At 39.4% G+C, this 26,470-nt stretch overlaps 1 protein-coding gene across 10 annotated transcripts in view; it reads right to left on the bottom strand.

Moving 5' to 3' along the window:
* fryl (furry homolog, like) overlaps positions 1-26,470 on the bottom strand; it is a 333,936-nt gene that overhangs the window by 236,569 nt on the left and 70,897 nt on the right. Inside the window, exon 1 of one of the 10 annotated variants that reach the window (XM_073064692.1) lies at positions 4,907-5,569. The exons of 8 other annotated variants lie outside the window; for them this stretch is intronic. In XM_073064692.1, the coding sequence (XP_072920793.1) occupies positions 4,907-4,982 (76 nt within the window). In that variant the 5' untranslated portion in view covers positions 4,983-5,569. Of the gene's footprint in view, positions 1-4,906; positions 5,570-26,470 lie in introns of those variants that run through there. One more of the 10 variants, XM_073064695.1, reaches the window with a different exon arrangement.

Raw genomic sequence — 26,470 nt, 5'->3', positions numbered from 1 at the left:
ACTCCAAACAATCATTTTGTCTTTAAATTTCCTGAATTTTCAAATCTCACAAATTCACGTCCACATTGCTGTCAAACCAAATAATCATCAACAATGGATTCTCCTCCTGCGCGATGATCCCTTTCCTCTATTGCATGGATTCCCAACATTTTTATGCCATGTTCCCTCACCATTAGCTGAAGGGGCTGTGGACCCCAGGTTGGGAACCCTGCTCAATTGTGTTGACACTAACACTATTATACTACTAACACCCAAATCTATTTCACCAACAACTCTTAACCTTCTTCACTTCTTCTCATTATTCAGTGTTACCATAACTCCCCCTCTCACCTTCTCTTCACCACTCCCACCAAATCCAACGACTCATTGCACAGACTCTGGATGAGCTGGAGATTTCTCCATCAAACTAGATAGATGCCTTCAGTCCTCAGATCCCAACCCCTTGACTCCATACTTGTCCATGACTGTGGTCTGAAAATGAACTAAATTAACTGTGATGATGTTATAAGCAACCTCAGGATGAACATTCCATCATACGTGAGCAGCATCATCAATTCCTCCTTTATAAACCTGTACAATTCAATGCATAATTCTGAAACTTTTCTTTTCCTCAGCATCTCTAAAGCTGGCCATTCTGGTCTATTCGAACTGTTCCCTAATACTCTCCTCTCGCTAAATGAGGTAATCCAAGATACTCCTACCTATTTCCTAATATATTCCTAGTACCACTCAATCTATGTTTGCTAATCTACATAAAACCCTGAATATGCTTACTTTCAAATCCTTCCATGGAGTCCTGTCGGCTCCTCCAGCTCTCTAACATAATATATGCTCTAGTTCTGCTTTTCTGCTGAATTAATTGGTTCCCCCAGTGGACATTTATGCTAACATTGCCAATGGCTTGAGCTCTGGACCTTGCAAACTTAACTATTCCATCTCTCTTTCTGCTTTGGCTGGCACAGTAGTGCAGATCGTAAACTGCTAACACAGCTCCAGCGACCCAGATTCAATCTCGACTTCTGGCGCTTATGCAAAACTTACATATTCTCCCTGTAAGCATGTGTATCTTTGGGGTCCTCTAGTTTTTCCAGTATTTGAAGATGAATCATCAAGCTGACCAAATTAAACTGTCCTTAGTGTAAGTAGGGGCCATTGGGAGAGGAAATTGAGTTGATGGGACCGTGAAAACAATGAATAGTTATTTGAAGGTCTATATGAACTGAAAGGTTGCAAAGTCCAAAGTAAATTTATTATCAAAGTACATATTTGTCACCAAATACTACCCTGAGATTAGATTTTCTTACAGGAATACAGAGCAAATCCAAGAAACACAATCAGTGAAAGACTGCACCCAACAGGACTGACAAACAACATATTTGCAAAGGTCAAATACAAAAGTGAAATAAATAAGTAATAAATATCGAGAACATGAGATGAAGAGTCCTTGAAAGGCTGCGAGAACAGTTCAGTGATGGGGCAAATGAAGTTATCCCTGCTGGTTTCTAGAGCCTGAAGGTTGAAGGGTACTTAACTGTTCCTGAACCCTATGGTGTGGGTCCTGAGGCTCCTATACCTTCTTCCTGTGGCAGAAGCAAGAAGAGAGCATGGCCTGGGCAGTGGGGGGTCCTTGATAGATGCTGTGTTCCAGACTCCAGCATCTGACGTCTCGTGTGGAAGTACAGTCGGCCCTCCTTATCCGCGGGGGATTGGTTCCGAGACACCCCCCCCCCCACGGATACCAAAAAACACGGATGCTCAAGTCCCTTAACTTAACCTGTCTCAGTGTGGGTGGACTTTAGGACCCGGGGGAGCTCAGGACCCGCCGCCCGCGGCTGCGCTGAATCCGCAGTGTTTCGGTTCCGTTGGCGGAAAACGATCATGATTGAAAATAAAGTGGAAATAATATTTACCAGAATAGCCTTTCCCCTTGTAGGCTCAACCAAAAGCTGGTCTAAAAAGCCATCTCACAGGCATTTTACAAATTCCCTCTAATGGAATCCAGCACCAAACTGATTTTCCCAATCCACCTGCGTACTGAAATCTCCCATGACTATCACAATATTGCCTTCAGTACATGCCATTTCTATTTCCTGTTGAAATTTATAGCCCACATTCTGGCCACTGTTTGGGGACCTGTACATAACTCCCATCAGGGTCTTTTTACCCTTAGTTTCTTAATTCTACCCACAAGCATTTTATATCTTCCAATCCTTAGCCACTTCTTTCTAAGGATTGATTCAATTTTTTAACCAGAGCCACCCACCCCTTCAGCTCACAGGCCTGTCTTTTAGATACAGGGTGCATCCTTGGCTATTACGCTCCTATCTATCTTTGTTCAATCATGTCTCAATGATGTCCACAACATCATACCTGCCAATCTGTATACTTCAGTCCTGTATCTATCACCCTTTTCAATGTTGCCCCTATGTTACACTTCATCTCATGCTGACTGCAGCTTTGCCCTATCATTCACCTGTACATCCTTACAGTCTCACTACACACTGTGTTGACTTGAATACCAACTGCCCTATTTCTCAGCCTTATTGCTCCAGTTTCAATCCCACTACCAAATTAGTTCAAGCCCTCCCCAAAAGCTCCAGCAAACATTCCCACAAGGATATTGGTCTCTCAGAAGAAATCCCAATTATCCAGAAATCTGAAACCCTGTCCCTCCACCACTTCCTCAGCCACTCAATCATCTGTACCATCATCCTATTCCTGTCCTGACTAGCATGTGGTACCTTGGAGGTCCTGTTCTTAAGCCTCTTCCCCAACTTCTTATTTTCACTGTGTAGGACCCCTCCCCCCCCCCCCTTCTACCAATGTGCACCTCAACTTCTGGCTGTTCACACTCCCTCTTTGGAATCTTCTGCAGCCACTCTGAGACATCCTGGACCCTTGCACCTGGGAGGCAACCACCATCTTAGCTTTTCTTCTGCGGCCCCCGAATCTCCTGCCTGTACCACACTGCCTGCTGAGCCTGAGCCCAGTACTGCCCTCCAGTGTTTGCTTGCTGGAAGAACAAGATCAGACACTTGGGCTATATATTTTCTTCCCTCTTTGTGACTGTATGTGTTTCTGAAATTGTAATTGTATGTCCTATTTGTGGTATGTGCTATGTGCAATGTAGTGTGTGCTGTTGGGAATGTGTTTTGCACCTTGGCCCTGGAGGAACACTGTTTCGTTTGGTTAGATTCCTGTATGGTTGAATGATAATTAAACTTGAAACGATCTAAGACGAGTGCAGATGATAAAATTCAGATGTCTAAAAGTAAAGTGAATTGGGATTGTGGATGAAATAAGAAACTGTTCAATACAAAGACTGGTTAAAAATGACTGTAAATATATCTCAGTGGGAAAAAAATGTTAATAATGCCCAGAGATTTCAAACAACTTTCTATTATCCTGCATATTCATCTTCAAGTTAGTAAACAAAATAACATGAAACAACTTTTCAGAATTCAAAATACACTATAATAACCCTAGATTCTCATTAGTTTGTTTGCTTTCTTGCTACTGCCCTGATCCAACTGATTTATCAATTCCACCATTACTTCATACCCCAACTGTGGTAACTGGGCAATGCAATATTGTAGTGAGAGATTATTTAGCTTTTCCATCTCTTGAATTCTTCCAGTCCAAATCCTTTCTGCTCTCCCTAGAAATTAAACTGGTTAACTATTTTTTTTTGAAAATGCCACTGAACAAATAAACAATAACAGAGAATGATCTTTGAAATGCTCACAGTGGATGAGTTTAGGACCATTAGTTTTCAGATGAATGAGCTCGTTTCCAACTCCAGGCTGGCAAAACCCTTATATTGCAAAAACAAAATAGTGCAAATGCTGGGAATTTGAACTAAAACAGCCAGTACTTCGAACAGAAGGGTTAATGTTTCAGGCTGTTCTGAAATATATGTCGGCCCTTTCTCATTGTCTGTTGACTATTTTTCTGTTGCTGTTTTTAGCCATCAACTTTCAACACTTTTTTAAAAAAAGTATGGAGGGATTCATCAGAATATTTCTTGCTGTTTTACTGCTACATCTGTGTCTAAACAGATGCTGACTGGGTACTGCATGACCTTAGTCACATTTCAATACCGCAGAAAGCAGACTTCAACAAAGAGTTGTCGTGCACCATACTACATACAAGCCGAGGAGGTGGCAATGATAGACAAAAGCACTTTCAACAGCTGATTCACATAATGTTCCTGACAAAAGTATGAACTACCAGCATTCAAAATGTTGGCAGAAGCTGTGCATACCAAAGGCCGGCCATATTAATGTCACTCCATTGTTGCTGCTGAATAGAAAAGGGCTAAACTATAATCAACGGCAACTAGCTATGCACTGACATTTTACAACGTAAGCAGCTGATCACACTGGAAAAATAACTCTATATCTGGCTTTCTGCAGATAACTTAGCAGCACAAACACCATGAGAGCATTTCATAGCAAATCTCTAGGAAGATTACAATCCGTACTTAGCTACACAGCCATTATTTTACTTCCATCAATAAAGATATTAACCACTAGGTGTAAAATTAATTTGACATATCAATATTACTGGTTATAATTAATTATTAAATGATCTGGTAACAGGCAAATGAATATTCAAATTCAAGCATGTTATTGGTGTGATGGCAAAAGAAAGCAGATTTAAAATGTTGCCTACAGGATGATGGAAAAAAATGAAAATAATAATGAAGGGGTTCTTTAAAACAATGGATTATTTTGGTTTATTTGCATCAAAATGAAAAAGTGATAGAAAACTACCCATATAGTAATTTAACAGGTTAAATTAGGAACAACATTCTTCCATTTTACACAGTTCTTATAAACATCAAGCCTTTATTTGATATGATCACTGGTAATATCTGCACTTAAATATGATTGTATTTACTTACAACTACTGCTACTCCAAGACTTCAGGAGAGACTTGATGCTAATTTCAAAAAACACGGAGTCCTGTAGGCTCAACATTATGTCTTTTGGTGAGCAGCAGCCACAAGAAGATCTATCACAGCAGCTTTCCCAGCTGTTTATATATGATATCGTGTATTGCTATCCCCTCACTCCTTTCAAAAACAGCGCAGCTCTGGCCTCGTGTCCTTTTTTCATTATCATGCGGTCTTTCTGTATGACGCACGCTTCCAGTACCAGCAATGCTGAATGCAGATGAACTCAGTAGCTGGCTAGAAAACTAACTCTACGTGGAGGGTAGTTTGAAGGTCAATTTCACCTTCCACAGGCTACAACAACATCTTCAATGAAGACTAAATGATACGATTTAAAAACAAAGGGTGGCCAATCACGGCCAATTCCAACAAATGTTGCCAGCTGCTTCCTATGATGTTGGTAAATACAGTCCAGAAAGGTGGAGCTCAGAACTCCTCAGTCTAACTACCAGAAAAATAAAAATGCACAGAGCAGAACCACCAGAATACTTCCCCTTGCATTTCCTTGTATAACTGACAACCTTTCACAAAGTCACAACTGAAGTACATTCTTTGGCACTGTTTGCTTCTGAAAAACCTGGCTCCAGCGTCTTTTCACAGCAATGCATTACTTCCTACAGCACTGCCCACCCAGTCAATAATCAGCGACCAAACAGCACGCCTGTGATGACGCAGAATACAACTTCCCATTTAATCTACCGAAGATAATGTTAGCTGCTTGGCTTTCACTTGGGGGAGGGGAGAAAGAGGAGGAGGAAGCAGGGTGATGCAATCAGTACTGTGGTTTTCCAGCCTATGGTGCAGCATTTCAGCTTACTTTACAACACTTTTTTCTCCCAGCTGCTTATATAAAATTTCTGTTTCATAATTGCAGCAGGAAAGAGACAAGCTCCGTCAGAAACACATTTACAGGTTTGATTTTTAACTAAGATCCTCAAGTTTTTAAAGCTAACGTGTCAGAAATTAAATGTATAATAATTTAACATGGATAAAATTTAGATTCAAAATAAATTGCTTCATTTTGAGAAATAGCTTCTCTCCATAAAAGTCCCCCACAACCACAATAAGTTCCTTGAAAAAAAGTTACAGATAAAAACATAAAACTGCGGATGCTGGAACCACATAACCGATGGCTGGCACATAATCAGTGGGCCGAAGGGCCTACTCTTACGCTGCATTTCTCTGATTCTATTAACAGAAAATACTGGAATCACTTTGCAGGCTAGGCAGCCTCTGCGGAAAGAAAAACAGTCAACATCTCATGATGAAGATTCCTCAGCACAAAGATAGAGATCCCTTGGTTTTGACCCTCCATTTGCCAGCCTTGGCATTCAATAAATTATCTGTCACAATTTTCTCCACCTTCAATCAGATTTCTTCAACATAGTTCCACCAGTAAATATATTTTCCCCCATCTTATCAAAATTCATAAAGGGACTGTTCCCTTTCATATACTCCAACTCTCTTCCTTCTCTGAAATGTTCTATAGAAGTTTCCTGTACAACTACAGGAAATTCAACATCGATCCTTCTATCTCTTCCCTTCTAGAAGTGATTCATTTGCACTTCTTCAAACTATATGTACTATTTCATTTCAATAATGTAGTCTCCTCCCCAATGGAGATTGGGTGACCCTTTGCAGAATACCTGCACTTACGCAGTGGTGGTGACCCTGTGTTTCCAATTTTCTACCACTTTAATTCTATATTCCACTCGCACCCATCTGTGGAACTTATATCAAGGTCAAATATGAGTTTGAAAAACAACAGCTCATCTAAGCATTTTGGAACTTTCCACACTCAATGGCAAATTCTATATTTTCAGGTATTTCATTTTCTCTGTATTGGAATAGGTCAGGCCATCCATCAGTGATAATAGCTTCGTTCTTTTTCTCTCTCCACTAGCACAGCCTGACCTACTACTGGCACACCCTGCAGACGTGCATTCCATATCAGAGCAGTTATGATAACTATAGTTAATGAAGGGTGGATACTAGATGATGGAAAGGTCAGGAGAGCAATGAATTAACAGAATTAGGAAATAACAAGAGTAATTATGACATTTTCAGATGAGCTGCAGCAAATTCTGATGACGTTATGGAACAATAAATATACAGCTTTTAAAATGAGCATCTTCTTGGAAAATGGAGAATGCTGGCAAGGTTACACACTTACATATTCATTCCCCCAAGAAAATAGTCAGTCTTAATGATGTAGCTCAAAAATTGTATCTAGAAGGGAATCCAGAATGCTCAAAAATCTATGATTATGAAGAGGTAATGTATCCAAGTCGGCATAATGTCCAACCTGACGGGAAACTGGAACGTGATGATGGTCCATGTTACTGATCTTATGCTTCTTAGGGAGGTCGTAAACAAATCAAGTTTACATGTAGTTTGGACACTCTGTAGTGCTGCAGCAATTGCAGCCATTAAGTACTTGATAGAAGAGTTTGAGCTGATTTTGGGTGAAGAATTTAATCACAGGCAGCCTACCCTCTCTCTTGGTAACTTGTCTGCTAAACTATTATTGTGAGTTATTTAGATTTTCTGTTTCCTTACTGTTAAAATGGTTGTTTTAGTTAAGGCTCTGAGATCTCTGGGTCTACTAATGGGCAAGAATGGTACAGCTTGGTAAAATGGTTTTGGCATTCTCTCTTGTTGTTATTGCCTAATATTTATAAAATATTAGCTGTCAAAACCAGCTAATCATAACACACAGCGATGACAGACAGCTTCATTTACAGGGGAATTGTGAATGAATCAAACCATGGTGGAAGTGGTGGATTTGATTCATAAGATACTAAGTCTGATAGGCAATTATTGATTTACATGATTGCCTGTAAACCTCTGCTGAATCAACAAGCTTCATAGTCAGCGCAGTTTGTGCTCCTTCTTTGTCGGGTTTACACGAAGATAATCACAAAATTGAGAGCCCAGCACAAAATGTACCAGTATCTTTGGAGAATGAAGAGTTAAAATAAAGTGGGGGGAAAAAAAGGAAAGGAAATTACAATATTTGTTCCTAAGTGTCAAATAACATTGAGGCCTGCAGAAATACATTCCTGAACAAATACTAGTCTGTACACACAAGGTTTCATTCATTCTCAGTATGATAGCATGTGTGGTATATTTTAGAATGCATGTACTAAAATACAGAGTCTGTAATTTCAGTGTTCTAGATACCCTACTCCTACCAAGAATCTTGTATTCAGAGAATTGCAGTTGATACAATGTTACAAACATTTCAAAGATGAATCTCTTTAAATTAACTGTAATTTAACCATACTTGAAAACAAAAGGGAGGATAGCAATAAAACAATCTCAAATAAACTTGTAGTCAGCAACCAACTTCATGTTTTAAACAATTTAAACTTCCTGCAAAATTTGCTATAGGGTACCTCTACACAGTGAGCAGCATCAACCATTACGCATGCCTTTTTCTGACAGCTCAAAAACCTTTGAGTACTTGTCCTCACAAACATCTTCATCCTACATGATGACATGTCAGCTTGGATTCTAAGCAACAGGGTCACCAGAGACCCAGTCTAATTTCAGAACAACATCAAACAAGGCTGCATTATCAATAATATATTGTCACAATACTGTGTGTCATCTCCAACAAGCTTCCCAATTGTTCAAAGTTTACCTGCAGGGAAAATTGTTTAACTTAACCACTGAAACAAGATCACTCTACCACCAAACTTTTCATAGTCATGTAACTGGAGTCCTCAAAGTAATTGTTGATTCATTCAATGAAGTGCATGAGAAATTGGACCTCACAAACTTGTACAAAACAAAGTTTCTCAATCAACCTACCCCAACTGCACAACATACATAAAGATCCATGAATGGACTGCTTTCTATAATGTTGCAACCACCTCTCCAAGGCAAGACTTCAGTGATGAAATTCATAATTGTCTTCAATGCACCAATGTATGGCCAGGGGTTATTATTTTTGCTTTAAACAATGATAAAAATCAAAGTCAAAACACATAACATTAAAAGTTCAGCAGAAAATGCATACTTGAAATTTTTGACTGGTTATTTGAATGCTAATCCGTTCAAGTGACAACACGCTCTACAATATTATGGCCCAATTACTTCTTTGGATTTACTTACAAAACATTTTAACATTTGTAAATAATTCTTAAGAAATTACACTTCAAAATTAATATATTCTCAATTTCAGAACAGCTCTGGAAGCAGATTCATGTGTTGTGCAAATTTAATACTTCTCTTGAAATGCCAAATCTGAATTTTAAGGATATGCCCTTTCTTTGTGGTAGGTTCAAAGGGACTAATTTCTATTTTATCAAATTCTTCAATCAGAATCTGAATAAGGTTTAATATAACTGGCATTTGTCGTGAAATTTGTTGACTTTGCAGTAGCAGTACAATGCAATGCATTAGAGAAAAAACTGAATTACAGTAAGCATATTTTTTTTTAATAGTTAAATTAACTAAGTAGTGCAAAGACAAAAATAAAAAAAGTATTGAGGTAGTGTTAATGGGTACAAAGTCCATTCAGAAATCAGATGGCTGATGGAAAGAAGCTTTTGCTGAATCACTGAATGTGTGCCTTCATGCTTCTGTACCTCCTTCTTGATAGTAGCAATGAGAACAAGGCATGCTCTGGGAGACAGGGGTCCTTAACAATGGATGCGAACTTTTTGGGGGAATCGCTTCTTGAAGACGTCATGGATAATACAGAGGCTAGTCCTCATGATGGAGCTGATTAAGTTTACAACTCTCTGCAGCTTACATCAATCCTGTGCAATAGCACCACCCCCCCCCACATCAGATAGCGATGCAGCCAACTAGAACGCTTTCCACAGTACATTTGCAGATGTTGAGCGTTTTTGTTGACATATCAAATCTTATCAAACTCCTAATGAAATATAGCCACTGACATGCCTTCTTTGTAGATGAAGTGATATATTGGGTCCAGGTTAGGTCCTCAGAGACGTTGACACCCAGGAACATGAAACGGCTCACTCGTTCCACTTCTGATCCCTCTACGAGGACTGGTCTGTGTACTCTCACCTTTCTGAAGTCCACAACCAGTTCTTTGGTCTTACTGATGTTGAGTGCAAAGTTGTTGCTGTGACACCATTCAACTAGCTGACATATCTCACTCCAGTACACCCTCTGGTCACCATCTGAAATTCTGTCAACAGTGATCATATTGTCAGCAAATTTACAGATGGCATTTAAGCTATGCCTAGCCACATGGGTGTAGAGAGAGTAGAGCAGTGGGCTGAGCACAGATCCCAGAGGCGTGTCAGTGATGATTGTCAGAGAGGTGGAGATGTCGTTTGCGATCCATACAAATTGTGGTCTTCCGGTTAGGAAGTCAAGGATCCAGTTGCAGAGAGAGATACAGAGGCCTAGGTTCTGGAGCTTTTTGATGAGAACAATAGGAATAATTGTGTTAAATGCTGAGTTGTGGTCAATAAACAGCTTCCTGACATAGGAATTTGTAATCATCTTAAAACAGCCCAAAAACATCCTCTTAATCTAATGTAGACAAGGAAATGCCAGCCCAGTCCATGTAAACTGCCTACATAATTTAATCCCATTTGTCTTGATAACTTTCTGGTGAATCTACACTGCACCCACTCAAGTACCAATAAATATTTTGGAAATGCAATATCCAAAAATAAATACAGTACTCCAGATGCGCTTTAATCAGAGACTAAATCTAAATGCACAATAAACTTCCATCCTTTTGCATTCTAGACTATAATTTTAATAAAGTAAGGCAAGCTATTCTAAAAATTCATTGGGTCATTGATGTTTCATATCTTTAGATAGTTTGCCTATTTAACTAGTTCTTGTAATATTTTTCATTAAATAGTCTTTTCTAGCTTACTATTTTATGGTGATCAATGTAATTCATGATTGGTATGGTTCACAATGACAACTTCCCTCCTGCCTCCACTATTCCCTTAAATCCAAAATGGTGGACATCACATCACCATATGAATAATTTTGCCCGCGCATGCAAATTTTTCTTGTGCATGTTTTGTTCACATTACTGTGTTTTGATCATTCTACTAAATAGTCTGCTTCCTGTTCATATTAACTTCAACTCAAATCAATTACTCTCAACCTTCAATTCTGGCACGTTATAGTAGATCATACAGCAAAATAGTGTAATTACAAATCGCAATCTGTATCAACATGAATGCAAAAACAGAAACCAGAACTACATATATGGAAAGAATAATGTCTCCTTCCCAATTGCTGAAAGCCTTCTTTGCACAATTTAATGCAATGAATGATGTGACATCTCTCCCCCTGAGGAACAGGCACCATGTCTGGCTGTAGCAGAGGTAAGGAGGACCCTAGCCAGAGTAAACCCACACAAATCTGCAGGGCCAGACAACATACCCTGGTCAGGTGCTGAGATATTGTAGGGCCCAGCTAAAAGAGGTCTAAATGGACATCTTTAACATCACTTTGCAAGAATCCCTGCAGGCTTCAAGGCAGCTACCATCATTACCATCGATGGTAACTAGCCTAAACCATTACTGCCCAGTGGCATTGATCTCAACATTCATGAAGTGTTTTGCACCACAGCTACGTTGAACTCATTCCAGTCCACCTACTGCTCAAACCAGTCCACTGATGGTGTCAAAGCCTTGGCCCTTTATTCCACCCTGTCCCACTTAGAAAACAATGCCCCACAAGCCAGGATGTTGTTCATCGCCTTCAACTTGACATTTAACATTATCATCCCTCAGGGGCTGATGGGTAAACAGTCCTCTTTGGGACTCAACAGCCCTCATTGTAACTGGATATTGGACTTCTTGACAAAAAGACCCCAGTCAGTATAAATTGGCAGCAATATCTCAAACTCTACCACGCTGAGCACTGGTGCACCCCAGGGCTGTGTTCAGTCCACTGCTGACTCCAACTGCACTGCCAGATCCAGCTCAAATCGCTTCACTAAATTCACTGATGATACAACAGTGGTTAGACTCATCAGCAACAATGATGAGTTAGCATAGAGAGGAGGTAGAGGGGTTTGGTATATTGAGTGAAAACAACAACCTGAGCTTCAGTGAAGACAAGACAACTAAGATGACTGTGGACTTTAGGAATGCATAGGTCAACCACTCTCCATTGCACGTCAATGGCTCTGCCATGGACAGAGTGAAGAACACAAAGTTCCTTGGTGTCCACTTCACAAATGATCTAACTTGGACTCTCAACACCTCCTCATTAGTCAAGAGGGCACAGCAGCATCTACACTTTCTGAGGAGATTGAGGTATGCGTGCCCCATTCCAACAACTTTCTACAGGAGCACCTTTGACAGTGTGGTACGGAAGCTGCAAGGCATTGGGCTCCAAGACCCTTGAGAGGATAGTAAAGACCGCTGAGAGGATCACTGGGGTCTCCGCCCCTCCCCCATTTGTGACATTTACTGAGAACATTGTCCCTAACATCTATCCCACAATCTCCTTGACCCACTATCATCAGGGAGAAGGTACAGGAGCATCAAGATTTAGATTGCCAGGCTGGGTAACATCTTCCTCCCCCAGACTATGACACTAATGAATTACCCTGCCACCACTGAGGTCTTGTCAATAGGACAGTGAGCTGTTTACTTGTGCTGCACACTTCACATGCATTTTGCATTATATTTCATTAACTTATTTGTGGAAATATTTTGTGATAAGGAGTACACATGTACAGAGGGATGGTCTGACGGAACATGGAGTTAAATGTGCAGAAAGAATAAGTAAATTTAGGAAGGACAACAAAATTCTAGGGGCATATAGCCTGATGGGAGTTTGGGGAGCAATAGGCAGCGATTCAAACAGAGAGAGGAGAAATGGGCTAAAAATTCTATATCTGAATGCACGAAGTGTCAGAAATAAGGCGGATGAGCTTGAAGCTCAGGTGCGAATGGGTAACTATCCCAACTGTCTGTTGGGATAACGGAGACATGGCTGCAGGGAGATCAGACCTGGGAAATGAATGTACAAGGGTATACGTGCTATCGTAGGGACAGAAATGTGGGCAGAGGGGGTGGGGTGGCCCTGTTGGTGAGGAATGAGATTCAGTCCTTTGCAAGGGGAGACATAGGGTCAGGAGAAGTAGAGTCTGTGTGGATAGAACTGAGGAACAGTAAGGGCAAAAGGACCCAAATGGGTGTTGTCTACAGACCACCAAACAGTAGCATGGATATTGGGTGCAAGTTGAATAGGGAGTTAACATTGGAATGTGGCAAAGGTAATGTCGCAGTAGTTATGGGGGATTTCAACATGCAGGTGAACTGGGAGAATCAGGTTGGTGCTGGACCACAGAATAGGGAGTTTGTAGAGTGCCTACGGGATGCATTCTTGGAACAGCTTGTACGAGAGCCGACCAGGGACAAGACTATTCTGGATGTAGTGTTATGTAATGAACAGGATTTGATAAGCGATCTTGCAGTAAAGGAGCCATTAGGAGGTAGTGATCATAATATGATAAGTTTTTATCTGCAATTTGAGAAGGATAAGGGCAGCTCGGAGGTGTCATTGTTGCAGTTGAACAGGGGAAACTATGGAGCCATGAGGGAGGAGCTTGCCAAAGTTGACTGGACGGATAGCCTAGCAGAAAAGACAGTGGAACAGCAATGGCAGGTATTCTTGAGAATAATGCACAAGGTGCAAAATCAGTTCATCCCCCAGAGAAGGAAGGATTCAAAGGGGGGAAACAGGCCACAGTGGTTGACAAAGGAAGTCAGAGATTGCATAGCATTAAAAATAAGGAAGTATGACAGAGCTAAGGTGAGTGGGAGGACAGATGATTGGGAAGTTTTTAAGGAACAACAGAACTTAACTAAAAATGCAATACGGGGAGAAAAAATGAGGTACGGATGCAAGCTAGCCAGGAATATAAAGGAAGATAGCAAAAGGTTTTTTTTAGGTATATGTAAAGAGAAAGAAGATAAAGAACAATGTTGGGCCCTTGAAGAATGAATTGGGTGAAATTGTTATGGGAAACAGAGAAATGGCAGAAGAATTTAATGAGTACTTTAGATCTGTCTTCACTAAGGAAGACACAAGCAATCTCCCAGATGTATGGATGAGCCAAGGACATAGGGTAACAGAGGAAATGAAACAGATTGACATTAGGAAGGAAACGGTGATGAGTAGACTGATGGGACTAAAGGCTGACAAATCCCCAGGTCCAGATGGTCTGCATCCTAGGGTACTAAAGGAGGTGGCCCTGGAAATTGCGGATGCATTGGTAATAATTTTCCAATGTTCCTTAGATTCAGGATCAGTTCCTGAGGATTGGAGAATGGCTAATGTTATCCCACTTTTTAAGAAAGGAGGGAGGGAGAAAACAGAGAACTATTGACCTGTCAGCCTGACATCGGTGGTGGGGAAGATGCTAGAGTCCATTATTAAGGATGAAATAGTGGCATATCTAGATAGCAGTGATAGGATTGGGCCGAGCCAGCATGGATTTACCAAGGGTAAATCATGCTTGACTAATCTGTTGGGAGTTTTTCGAGGATGTAAGCAGGAAGTTAGACAAGGGAGATCCAGTGGATGTAGTGTACCTCGATTTTCAGAAGGCATTTGATAAGGTCCCACATAGGAGATTGGTGGGTAAAATCAAAGCTCAGGGCATCGGGGGGAAGACATTGACATGGATAGAAAACTGGTTGGCAGATAGAAAGCAAAGGGTAGCGGTGAATGGGTGTTTCTCGGAATGGCAGGTGGTGATTAGTGGGGTGCCACAGGGCTCGGTATTGGGACCACAGCTGTTTATGATTTACGCCAACAATTTAGATGAAGGCATTGAGAATAACATCAGCAAATTTGCTGATGATACTAAGCTGGGTGGCAGTGTGACATGTGATCAGGATGTTAGGAGAATTCAGGGTGACTTGGATAGGCTGGGTGAGTGGGCAGATACTTGGCAGATGAAGTTTAATGTGAGTAAGTGTGAGGTTATCCACTTTGGGAGTAAGAACAGGAAGGCAGATTATTATCTGAATGGTGTAGAGTTAGGTAAGGGAGAAATACAAAGAGATCTAGGAGTCCTTGTTCATCAGTCACTGAAGGTGAATGAGCAAGTGCAGCAGGCAGTGAAGAAGGCTAATGGAATGTTGGCCTTTATTACAAAGGGAATTGAGTACAAGAGCAAAGAAATCCTCTTGCATTTGTACAGAGCCCTGGTGAGACCACACCTGGAGTATTGTGTACAGTTTTGGTCTCCAGGGTTAAGGAAGGACATCCTGGCTGTACAGGAAGTGCAGCGTAGATTCACGAGGTTAATTCCTGGGATGTCCGGACTGTCTTACGCAGAGAGGTTAGAGAGACTGGGCTTGTACACGCTGGAATTGAGATTGAGAGGGGATCTGATTGAAACATATAAGATTATTAAGGGATTGGACAAGATAGAGGCAGGAAATATGTTCCAGATGCTGGGAGAGTCCAGTACCAGAGGGCATGGTTTGAGAATAAGGGGTAGGTCATTTAGGACAGAGTTAAGGAAAAACTTCTTCTCCCAGAGAGTTGTGGGGGTCTGGAATGCACTGCCTCGGAAGGTAGTGGAGGCCAATTCTCTGGATGCTTTCAAGAAGGAGCTAAATAGGTATCTTATGGATAGGGGAATCAAGGGATATGGGGACAAGGCAGGAACCGGGTATTGATAGTAGTTGATCAGCCATGATCTCAAAATGGCGGTGCAGGCTCGAAGGGCCGAATGGTCTACTTCTGCACCTATTGTCTTTTGTTTTGTTTTGTGGTCTGTGTGTGATATATGTTTCGTAGATGCACTATTATCTGCAGGAATATTGTTTTGTTGTATATATGTACAGTCAAATGACAAAAATCTTCTTGAATTTAAGAGCATGGTGTAATGCATGCACCAAAGCACGTCTTTCTATTTGGTTCTGAAGGAACCCACTGTGGATTTACAAAGTGAAAAGTAAAAATCCTTTAACTGAAGCAAAGGGACGTCTTAAAAAAAATTCAGTATCTGATAAACTAAAAGACAATACAACTGACTACACCATCATACGATATCTAACATTCTACAAGATGTCCAAATAACTTAACTGATATGCAAGTTACTGATTACAAGTTTGGTCCATATTCACATAAAAAAATTAGTTGATGAAATCACTTGTTATACTTGAAATTGCTAATGATAGATGCTATATTTTTGAACTCATTAGGCATGATTGAATGAGACAGACTCTAAACTCCAAAGGAAATATCTGAATAGTCTAAAAAAAGTTAAGTTGCAGGTCTGCAAGCGTTAAAGTCAATTCTTGGGGAATGGGTGCATAGGAGAGATTTGAACAGGGTAAAAGGTGGCACGTCATGAGGATTGGGTTGGAAGGCTGAGACATAAAGGCAGGAATTCAGCAGCAACTGAATTAGAGTCAAATGATTGAAAATGTATGACTTAACTGAGAGATTGGAAAGAAAATATATCTACTGTTTTTATCAGTATTGTTAAAAGCAAAATCTGGATACTATTTTTAAAAATATATATTGTATGCATATACAGACAGAGGCCAGTTGGTCTATCTGATCTGTGTTGACCAAGTTTTTTTTCTTTTTCTCCCCACATACTCATTACTTCCAGCCCAATGCCTTTGGGGGGGGCGGAGGGGAGAAAATGAAGCAATCCATGTGATCACAGGGAGAATGATATTACAGTGGATAATTTTACATTAAATTAGGTAGTTACATCAAGTCTATTACATCAAGTTAAAATGCACCCGACATTTGCAGATTAAATGTCACATAACATTTTTAAAAAAATCAAATTCTGTGGCCTGCTTCTTGTTCAGCCTTTTGCATTGACAAACATTTCTTGTTTTTACATTTATTAGGAGACATTTTCTCACTTTTCGCTTTCAATGTAATCTTTTACTCATACGGCATTGTTGCAGTTGGCATTACAATGTACATTTAAGACAGATATGCTAAACATCGGTATTGCCTAAAATAATGACTTTTTGTCGAATGGAACTATCCAAAGCAGTCTGAACAACACATATTTATCATCTGATTCGAAAAGCATGTTTTTTAAAAATTGGTTTATATTCTCTATTTTCCTATTGGTTCCCAACATTTTAGGTCCTCCAACTGCATGTTCCATACATACTTTGTCCCTCTCAGATTTTGGAGGGCATTTTGACTCTTATACCTTGCACTAAATAACCTTTAGAAATCTCACATTGACACTTTTGCATCTGCCAATGTGCAGTGAAAGTATCCTCAAATCAAACAACAAATGCTGAGTCATTATATTTGACTGACACAATACAAAACATCTGGCAGAACGCAGGTAAAAGCAAGACACATACAATTAGGCTCCATGGAGATCAGTCACAAACAGGCAGAGCTTGAATAACATTGCCTTTTCCACCTACTACCTTCAAGCTTCTTACTTCAGTCACCCTCCCCCACCCACCTGACTTCACCTATCACTTTCTAGATTGTCCACCTTTTCCTCCCCCCACCTCAACCTTTTTATTCTGGCCTCTTCCCCCTTTCGCTCCACTCCTATTGAAAGGTCTCAGCTTGAAATGTTAACTGTTATTCAATTCCCACAACACTGCCTGACCTGCTGAATTAAAAGGGTAGCTATAACCTTTGACAAATACACATTGTGTACTCAAAAGGCAGAATATGCAGTTTCTGTCAACCCCAACATTAATTATAAATACCTTTTTTAAAAAAATATTCCACTCTTTTGCAATATCCAAATAACATTCAGCATATTTAACAGTACAAGGTCTCTCATGTGAAACAAATAATTGCAGAGTCCGTGTAACATTAATCAGGTGTGTCATGTCTCCAAAAAAAGCTAACCGCTAATGCGTAAGGGTGCTTGATGATCACCAGTCAAAACAATGGCTGAAGCATTTTTCTGATATTCCAATTGTGATGATAGAAACATAGAAAACCTACAGCACAATACAGGCTGTGCCGAACATGTACTTACTTAGAAATTACCTAAGGTTACCCATAGCTCTTTATTTTTCTAAGCTCCATTCACCTATCCAGGAGTTTCTTAAAAGATCCTATCGTATCTACCTCCACCACCATTGCCGGCAGCCCATTCCATGGACTCACCACTCCTTGTGTAAAAAAACTTAACCCTGACATCTCCTCTGTACCTACTTCCAAGCACCTTTAAACTGTGTCCTCTTGTGTTAGCCACTTCAGCCCTGGGAAAAAGCCTCGGACTATCCACATGATCAATGCCTCTCGTCATCTTATACACCTATAAGAGGTTTCATTGTGATATAGGTCAGACATTGGAGGGAAAGGTGAATGAAATTTTGAAGTCTGAATTAACAATATTAATTCCTCTTTTGTTTATAATGTAATATTTAGTTATGCACTTTACCATACCATTAGTTAAACTGCTGATCCACAGCTTGATGCATTATTAAAACTCTTTTTCAGCTGGCAGGATTTATTTACGTTTTACAAGTTATTAGTAGCATGGAGGCAAGGATATTTAATATATAGGTGGTACTGTGGACCTGAAGTACTCAAATGATTTAGAAATCAGTCCTACAAAAGTTAAAGGTTTTATCCAGAGATCTTGTGCAAGTTTTTCAAAAAAAAATAAACTTAACCTTCAAAAGACCTGAACTATTTTTGCACTATTGCATAAACATTTTCTGATGAGAACATAGCAGAACAGTGGAAATGTCGGCCAGACAATGAAGTAAGCAGTGTTCAATGTATATTTTGTGAAAAGGGTCAAGGTCAGGTTTTATGCAATGAAAGAGACCCAGAGTAACAATCCAGATTTCTAACAAGCACATATTGGAGCTTTTCTTCTGATTTGTGGGGTAAATGACTAATTATACGGGGAAAATGGCAGTCTACTTGCAAGCAACAGAAACACACAAATAGCAACTAATCTCACTGCAGTTTGTTAGAACTGTTTGTCAGAACATTTGTATGCATGGTATATTTGAATAAAATTACAGGATTTCTAACACCTAGATAAACTGCTAGAACTGACAATGCATCATTTAAAGGACAAAAGGCTATTTTCAGTTCTCCAGCCTGCAATGGGCTTTTTGCATTGGGGTAGGAATCCTGCTGGCTGAGAGGAATTAACACATTTTACTTTAAAATCTAAATGATTTTGTACAATGTAATAGTTTATATGGTTTTGACCTCAATTCTCTGCATATATGGTGTCAGGTTTTATTTGTACTTCTTATGCATGGATATTTGTGGTGATCATTCCAATGTGGTTCAAATAAAGTCTTCTCATGGTGCTGCACTTGTCCTAAATCCACCCATTTCTACCTCCATAGTATAGTAAAACTCTGATAATCAGGTACCCTGAAGACTTCAATGGTGCCACACTGGTAGATTATCCAGACTTGGAAATATTACACCTCAATTCAACTCAAATTATTCAGTTTTTTTATGTTATACAATATAATAAATTTTCCAGTGAACGAGGCAAGTTTAAAGGAAACATGAAAAACAGTACCCAGTGAATTTAAAGGGAGGGATGGAAGGAACTGGACCCCATGTGCTAAAATGGAGCATGGAAATAAGTACTGAGTGAGCCACTACACTGTGATTTCTGAACAATGGGTTGTTGTAATTTTACCACATCAGCTTTAACAATTTATCTGTTCCTGACACCTGTTAACCACCCCTATTTTCACTTTTCATGGCTTTCCTCATTCAATGTTCCATGGACCTGTCATCTGAGATTCTCCTACCCGTGCATAATATGATCCCTGAAGTGAGTGTTTACTGCAACTATTAGATCAAACGAGTCCTATGATCTTAGTGTAAATAATTATGAAATTTTAAGTATAAGATTTGGTGATTCACGCTATAGCATTATGCAGCTAATACATAAACTTTAACATGCATTGATATTATATTAATTGCAATTTGCTTTTATAATAATCTGACGAGATGCTGCAGGACTAAGACAATGAGCAAATGCCTCTGTTAAAGTAGCCTTTCTAACAGTAACTGTCATTCATATTTAGAAAGACTGCAAACAACGACTAAGATCAAAATTGCAAGGACATTAATTAGGCAGATATGTGACATGAGCAATTGCTCACAAGATCAGGTGCCGGGAGGAAGACCGGGAATTGTAACTTTTCTATGTGGTAATTTGTTTTAATTATAAAGCAGACAAATTGTTGACAAAGGCAACAAAGCATCTTTGCAAGCATTGAATCTTTAAGTACTGACCTGCATGGAGCTTAAAGGCAGCATAGGGATTATAAGTGGCACTGCCATTTTTGAATTCTTGAGGCAATGTAATCACAAATTCCTTCAAAGGTCATATACGACATGGGTTGTTTTCAGATTTCTACCGTGGAGAGCTTTCTGACCTGGCTGCAACACCTTTTACAGAGGCTACAATGCACAGGATCAAAAGAGGCTGCAGAGAGTTGTAGACTCAGCCAGTTCCATCAGAGATACAAGCCTCACCACCATCGAGGACATCTTCAAAAGGAATGCCTCAAAATGTTGGCATCCATCATTAAGGGCCTTCACTATCTGCGACAAGCCCCCTTTTCATTCCTATCATCAGGGAGAGGGTATAGTAGCCTGAAGAAGCATACATGATGTTTCAGGAACAGCCATCCGATTTCTGAATAGCCCACGAACCCATGAACAGCACCTCACTATTCCTCTACTGCACAACTTACCATAGATTCCGGATTTTAAGCCGCTACTTTTTCCCCACATTTTGAACAGCTTTGAACTCTGCGGCCTTTAATACAGAGCGGCTAATACATGGTTTTTTTTCATGCCGCCAAAAACATTTTGCCTCGTAACAGTAGACCAATAAAATTGATGAGTAGTTCACAGAGGTCCAATGAAATTGTACGATAAATCAAGCGCACTTTCACAATTAAATTATTGTAAATCAGTCATTTGTACTCACCCTCATCAACATGGAAAACACTCGAAGAAAAGCATTGTGCTGCCTTTATGGCAGTTATTTAGTTTATAATATTTTCGCTTAGTAATTCATTTTCTAGTTAAAGTTAGAAGAGTTTTAACTATATTTGTTTTCTGTACTACATCGCGGGATGCTATGACGTCACACCCGGTTTCGCCGCGTTTTGTGGGAAAACGCCGGTTTGCGATAAACGGGACGGCGGGGGGGAGCGGCGGAGCGAAAACGCTGCTTTTAAGTTAAAGGCGATCAATAACTTTTCCTGGTAGGCTGCAGTATATATATTTTTTACCAGTCGTTAGGAGATATTGGAATGTTGTTCAGTAAAGAAGTATACGCAACGTATATTTAAAAGTAGCCGCGTTACAGGCACGGTTCGAAAAAAAGCATTTGCAATATGTATTTGTTTTTGTTACCATATGGATTTAATTAAAAGTTAAAAAACCCTCACGTGTAATATCTTTCTGTGTAAATATCTCATATTACAACGTGGGACACCTGCGGCCGAAAATCCAGTGCGGCCTAAAATCCGGTGCGGCCTGTACAAGTAAAAAATTGATTTTATTTCTAAAATTAGAGCCAGCGGCTTTTAATCAGGTGCGCTCTGTAGTCCGGAATCTACGGTATTTTTTATTGTAACTCATAGTAATTGTACTGCTCCCACAAAATATCAAATTTCATGTTATAGGTCAGTAATAATACACTTGATCTGATTGGTCTTTATCAGAAAATTGAACAGTGGAGATGAGAACATGAAAAAAAAATCCCTGAAATCTCAGGGCTATGAGCAAACAGTGAAGACTGAGCACACAGAGAATTTAAGAAACATTTCCTGATAGAAATCATTACAATTAGAAATATATGCTGGACAATGTAGATGCAAAGAGAATTGTTTCATTTGTGACAGAATCAGAAACTAGATGGTATAGTATATCTAACTTGAAAAGAAAGTAATTTTTTTTTAAACTCAAGGAGCGTTTAAATGTGGAACTCACTACCACAGTAAGTGCATGAGGCTTAGATTTTTCTATTATGAATACACAAGAGAAAAAGAAAATAAAAAAACATGGAAAAGCTGACATATTGGGGATGAAATCTGAGTATGCATTTAGTGTACAGAGATTGGCATAAACTATCTTGACTAAATAGCATGTTTGTTCTGTATATTCTACAGTATTTATCTTTAATTCACCTCAAATATGCTTCACATCAATGGAGAGTATTTTTGCTTAATCCTAACTGACTGTTTTCACAAGCATTAGTGATGCCAAGAGCAGTCACTTTTCCTTCAGTTTAGAATTAACCTCAAGTTTCCATGTTGGAAAACTACTACATTGAGCTATAGATTGAAACTGTTCTTGCAAAACCCAAAGTAATACTAGAGGCCAGACTACTAGAATGTGAAAGCCACTTGACCGTATTACTGGGCTTGTAATCTGAGAATGGACAGGACCCAGAAGAAGAAAAAATATTTAAAACCCAACCACAACAGCTGAGAAATTTAAATACAATTAAGTAAAAGATCTGAGATTAGAAAAACTGGAATTATTCACTATGACCATGAAACTTCCAATTTGCTATAAAAAAAATCCTCCGGTCAGATGATTTTCTTTTTCTGACTTCACTGGAGTGTCACATAACATGACATTCCAGTGAAGTGGTACTTGGTAGGTATCCAATGAAGATATGATTTGGTCTCCTCAGGTCTATACAACAGGTATTCCCACTAAAATGGCTTAGATTATTGCATCAACATCAGGCAACTTGAAAACATCCAAGTCCTTCGTCAAAATACATGCCGTACCTTTGATATTTTTAGTGCTTCATCCCAGTGATGTTCAACTTGAAGGTATTTTGTTTCCTTAGCTGGTTGTGTGGGTGAGATCAACATGAGTTTCAGCAGATGTGTTTTTTTTTTTGCGTGTTTGATCGTTAGTCATGAGGCTTCATAGGATGCAGAGTCCATGTTATTGCACTCATGACCAGCTACCAACAATGCAGTCACACCTCTGGTAGGTTTACATAATGCTGTTAAAGAAAAAAATGCAATGGTGATGAGGTAATATTTAGAGAATCTTATCTACATCAATATATCACTGTGGCACTTTATGGAACACCTCTTCAAACGTAACAGCTCAAATGTTAATGCAGGGCTGATGTAATTTTTTTGTCCCAATGTGAAACACCTGGGGGATGTGGGGACTTAAAGGTGCTTCAGCCACACAAGTTAAGAATTGGCATTTCAGAGCTTGGAAACACACAATGGACATATCAAGAGAAGCCTCCACATTCTTCATTTTATGTGGCAAACAGAACTTCACACAACCCTAATATAGGATCTGATACAGCTGCAAAATCACTTCCATACTTTTACACTCAGTGCCTCAACAGATGAATGTCACGATGCTGTACATCTTGTTACCACCCCATGTACATATGGTAGACTCGCACCCTCAGGATCCTTCCATGTATCAATGCTCCTCAGGGTCTTGCCATTTACTGTATATTTTCCTTCCAACTCACACTTCTCCAGATTATACTTCATCTGACATGTCCTACCCAAAATAGCAACTGATCTACATCCTGTTGCATCCTTCAACAATCTATCTCACTATCCACAACACCACAAATTTTTGTTTCATCTGCATATTTACTAATCAGATCAGATTGAAACATATATAAAAGCCAAGCATTTGGGGAACTCACCACAACCAACAGCACACTGACGATGTTTCCTTGCACGGTGACGGAACTCACCACAATCAACAGCACACTGACGATGTCTCCTTGCACGGTGACGGAACTCACCACAATCAACAGCACACTGACGATGTCTCCTTGCACTGTGACGGAACACACCACAATCAACAGCACACTGATGATGTCTCCTTGCACAGTGACGAAACACTTGCAAGTAAATTGCCATGATTGGAGAGTGACACAACCCAAGCTACACATCTACTGAAATATTTCCAATCAGATCACTTACAATTTTTTTCCTCATACTGTATATTGCAAGCAGAAGCCCCAGCACTGATACTTATAGAACAAAACTGGTCACAGATTGGTCATCTGTCTTCTTTGACCAAGCCAGTTTTGTATTCATTTTACCAGTTCACAATGAACCACATGTTACTTAATTGCCTGAGAGACATTGTCATAAGCATTGTCAAAAGTTCATGTGATCAACATCTACTGCCATATTCTCTTCAGCTTCCTCAGTTCCTTAAAATTCTCAATTAAGACCTCTCCAGTACAAAGTTTATTTGAAACAGGTGAATTCATATTTCATTTGAATACATATTCTTGAATTACTTTGAGCAATTTAAAAAAATCATAAAATAGTCAGAGGCTCAAATTTAACTTATGGATGGTGAGATGATTAAGAAATTTTTCACTCAAAGAGTATTTGAAAATAGTTTTCCACCAAAAGTATAGAGATGGTAGGTGGAAAGAAAATTGGAAATTCATGGGAATTCTTCAGTGCTCTCAAGAGCATTTATTGGAAAATTGGAAAGCAAAACTTTGCCCAACTTCTTGTATCAATTTTTTTGCTCCACATGAAAAATGTTCAAGTATCATTTGGTGTCTTATATGTCCTACATATTTTTTGAGAAGTTAAAAGAAGAAAATTCATGTATGAGAAACTTTAATAGCAGTTTTTAAATCAATAAACTGCAAAAGTTATCATGGCATGAAATACAAGAAACTTGGACAATGTACTATGTGATATCAAGAAAGGGTAAGTTACTGTAAATTAAAAGTATATGCTGCACTCTACGAGGTAATCGGTGTATTATCAGATATACAGAAGTCATTTTCTGAACCATAAAATTCTCCAGATCTCAAACTTGACTTTACAAGACAAATTGTAATTACAAAATTAAAAAAGAACAATATTTACATCACAGTGATAATGGCACAATCTAACCCACAATTCATATTACAAAAATTGACTCAAAAGTATTATTTAAATATAATTTGCCATTGACATTAAACCATTTATATATTGAATATGCTTGGCATTACGTGGCACCTAAGAATTGGCCATCAAATTGTCTTCGTCATTTTTCTTGTGATCGTTAAGACCCTGTTGGACATTGATAATGTGGAATGCTGCAGGTCTGATTCACTGGTTTATTGGCGGGACCGACAGCAGGAGAACCAGCATGGCCTTGGTTGTAGCACGGACTGGGCCATCTGTTTCAGTCACCCAAGAGAGATGACACAGAAGTAGTGTGATGCGACATCCATGCTGGGGTCAGTGTTACCCCCCAATATTAATTCACTGGAAGACAAGCTGGATTGTGTTCGTCTGCACACCGCTGCGGGCTTGTTCTTGCTAACAACATCTATGGACTCGGGGATCTGGGGTATACAATATATTTTTTACGTGACTGCATGTTTACCGCTATCTTACATTTGCTATGCATGTCTTGTGCTGTGTATGACTGCTGGTACTGTATTTTGCACCTTGGCCCTGGAGAAACACTATTTAAATTTGGCGGTATTCATACATGGCTGAATGATAATTAAACTTGAACTTGAAATTCAACCATCACTATTAAAATACCAGCAGAAATGATTCATCACAGGTGGTGTAATTTGATGACCTGATGGCTTCAGACCACAATTATCTAACATTAATTAGTACATTTGATTCACTAAGTAAACTGTCTGGAAAGAATAAACTCTTCTTGGGCTTCCAGCTGGGTATAGGTATTGATGATAACCAATCCTGCATCAGAAATCGGCAGTATCAGAACAATGTATCTGCAATGGCCACAGAACTGACTTTGACAGCACAAAACTACTGAGCCGCACCAATGGCTTTTGGGACTGCCTGGTAACAAAGTAAAAACTGGAAATCGATTGTAAACAAGGTGGGAGACCGGAAACATGATTGGATGAGGACTAACCAATCAGAAGGGGCAGCCTACAGGGTATAAATACCACAGGACCAGACATACCCACGTATAATTCCTGATAAAAATGGCAGAGTTTGTCATCAAAACATCAGTTATAATCGATACTTGCACCCAGTTGAAAGCCCAAGAAGTGTTTATTCATCATACATGCCAGAAAAGCACCAGATCCTTTTTCATCTGGAAGACTAAAGGTTAAAAATAGCTAAATTATTTACTTTAGTAGAGAAATGGGGACAACAATGTATATCAGAAGACAAAAGAGATAATTTTTTCTAAATACTAATAAATTAAGTTTCTATGATTCTTAAAATACATGAAGTATTTATCCCTGATGTAATTCTGTACTATCAAAGTCTGTAGATTGTAAATTAAAATATTTGTCCAATGTTGTCCAGGATTCAGAATTGGCTTGCCTGCAGAAGGTGAGGGTCGTGATGGAGGGAGTACATTCAGATTGGAGGGGTGTGACTAGTGGTGTCCCACAAGGATCTGTTCTGGGACCTCTACTTTTTGTGATTTTTATTAACAACCTGGATGTGGGGGTAGAAGGGTGGGTTGCCAAGTTTGCAGATGACACAAAGTTTGGTGGTGTTGTAGATAGTGTAGAGGAGTGTCGAAGATTGCAGAGAGACATTGATAGGACGC

The sequence above is a fragment of the Hemitrygon akajei genome, chromosome 13 (genome assembly GCF_048418815.1).
Source record: "Hemitrygon akajei chromosome 13, sHemAka1.3, whole genome shotgun sequence".
Lineage (NCBI taxonomy): Eukaryota > Metazoa > Chordata > Chondrichthyes > Myliobatiformes > Dasyatidae > Hemitrygon > Hemitrygon akajei.
The sequence above is the reverse complement of the archived record's forward strand: the minus strand, read 5'-3'. Positions and strand labels throughout refer to the sequence as shown.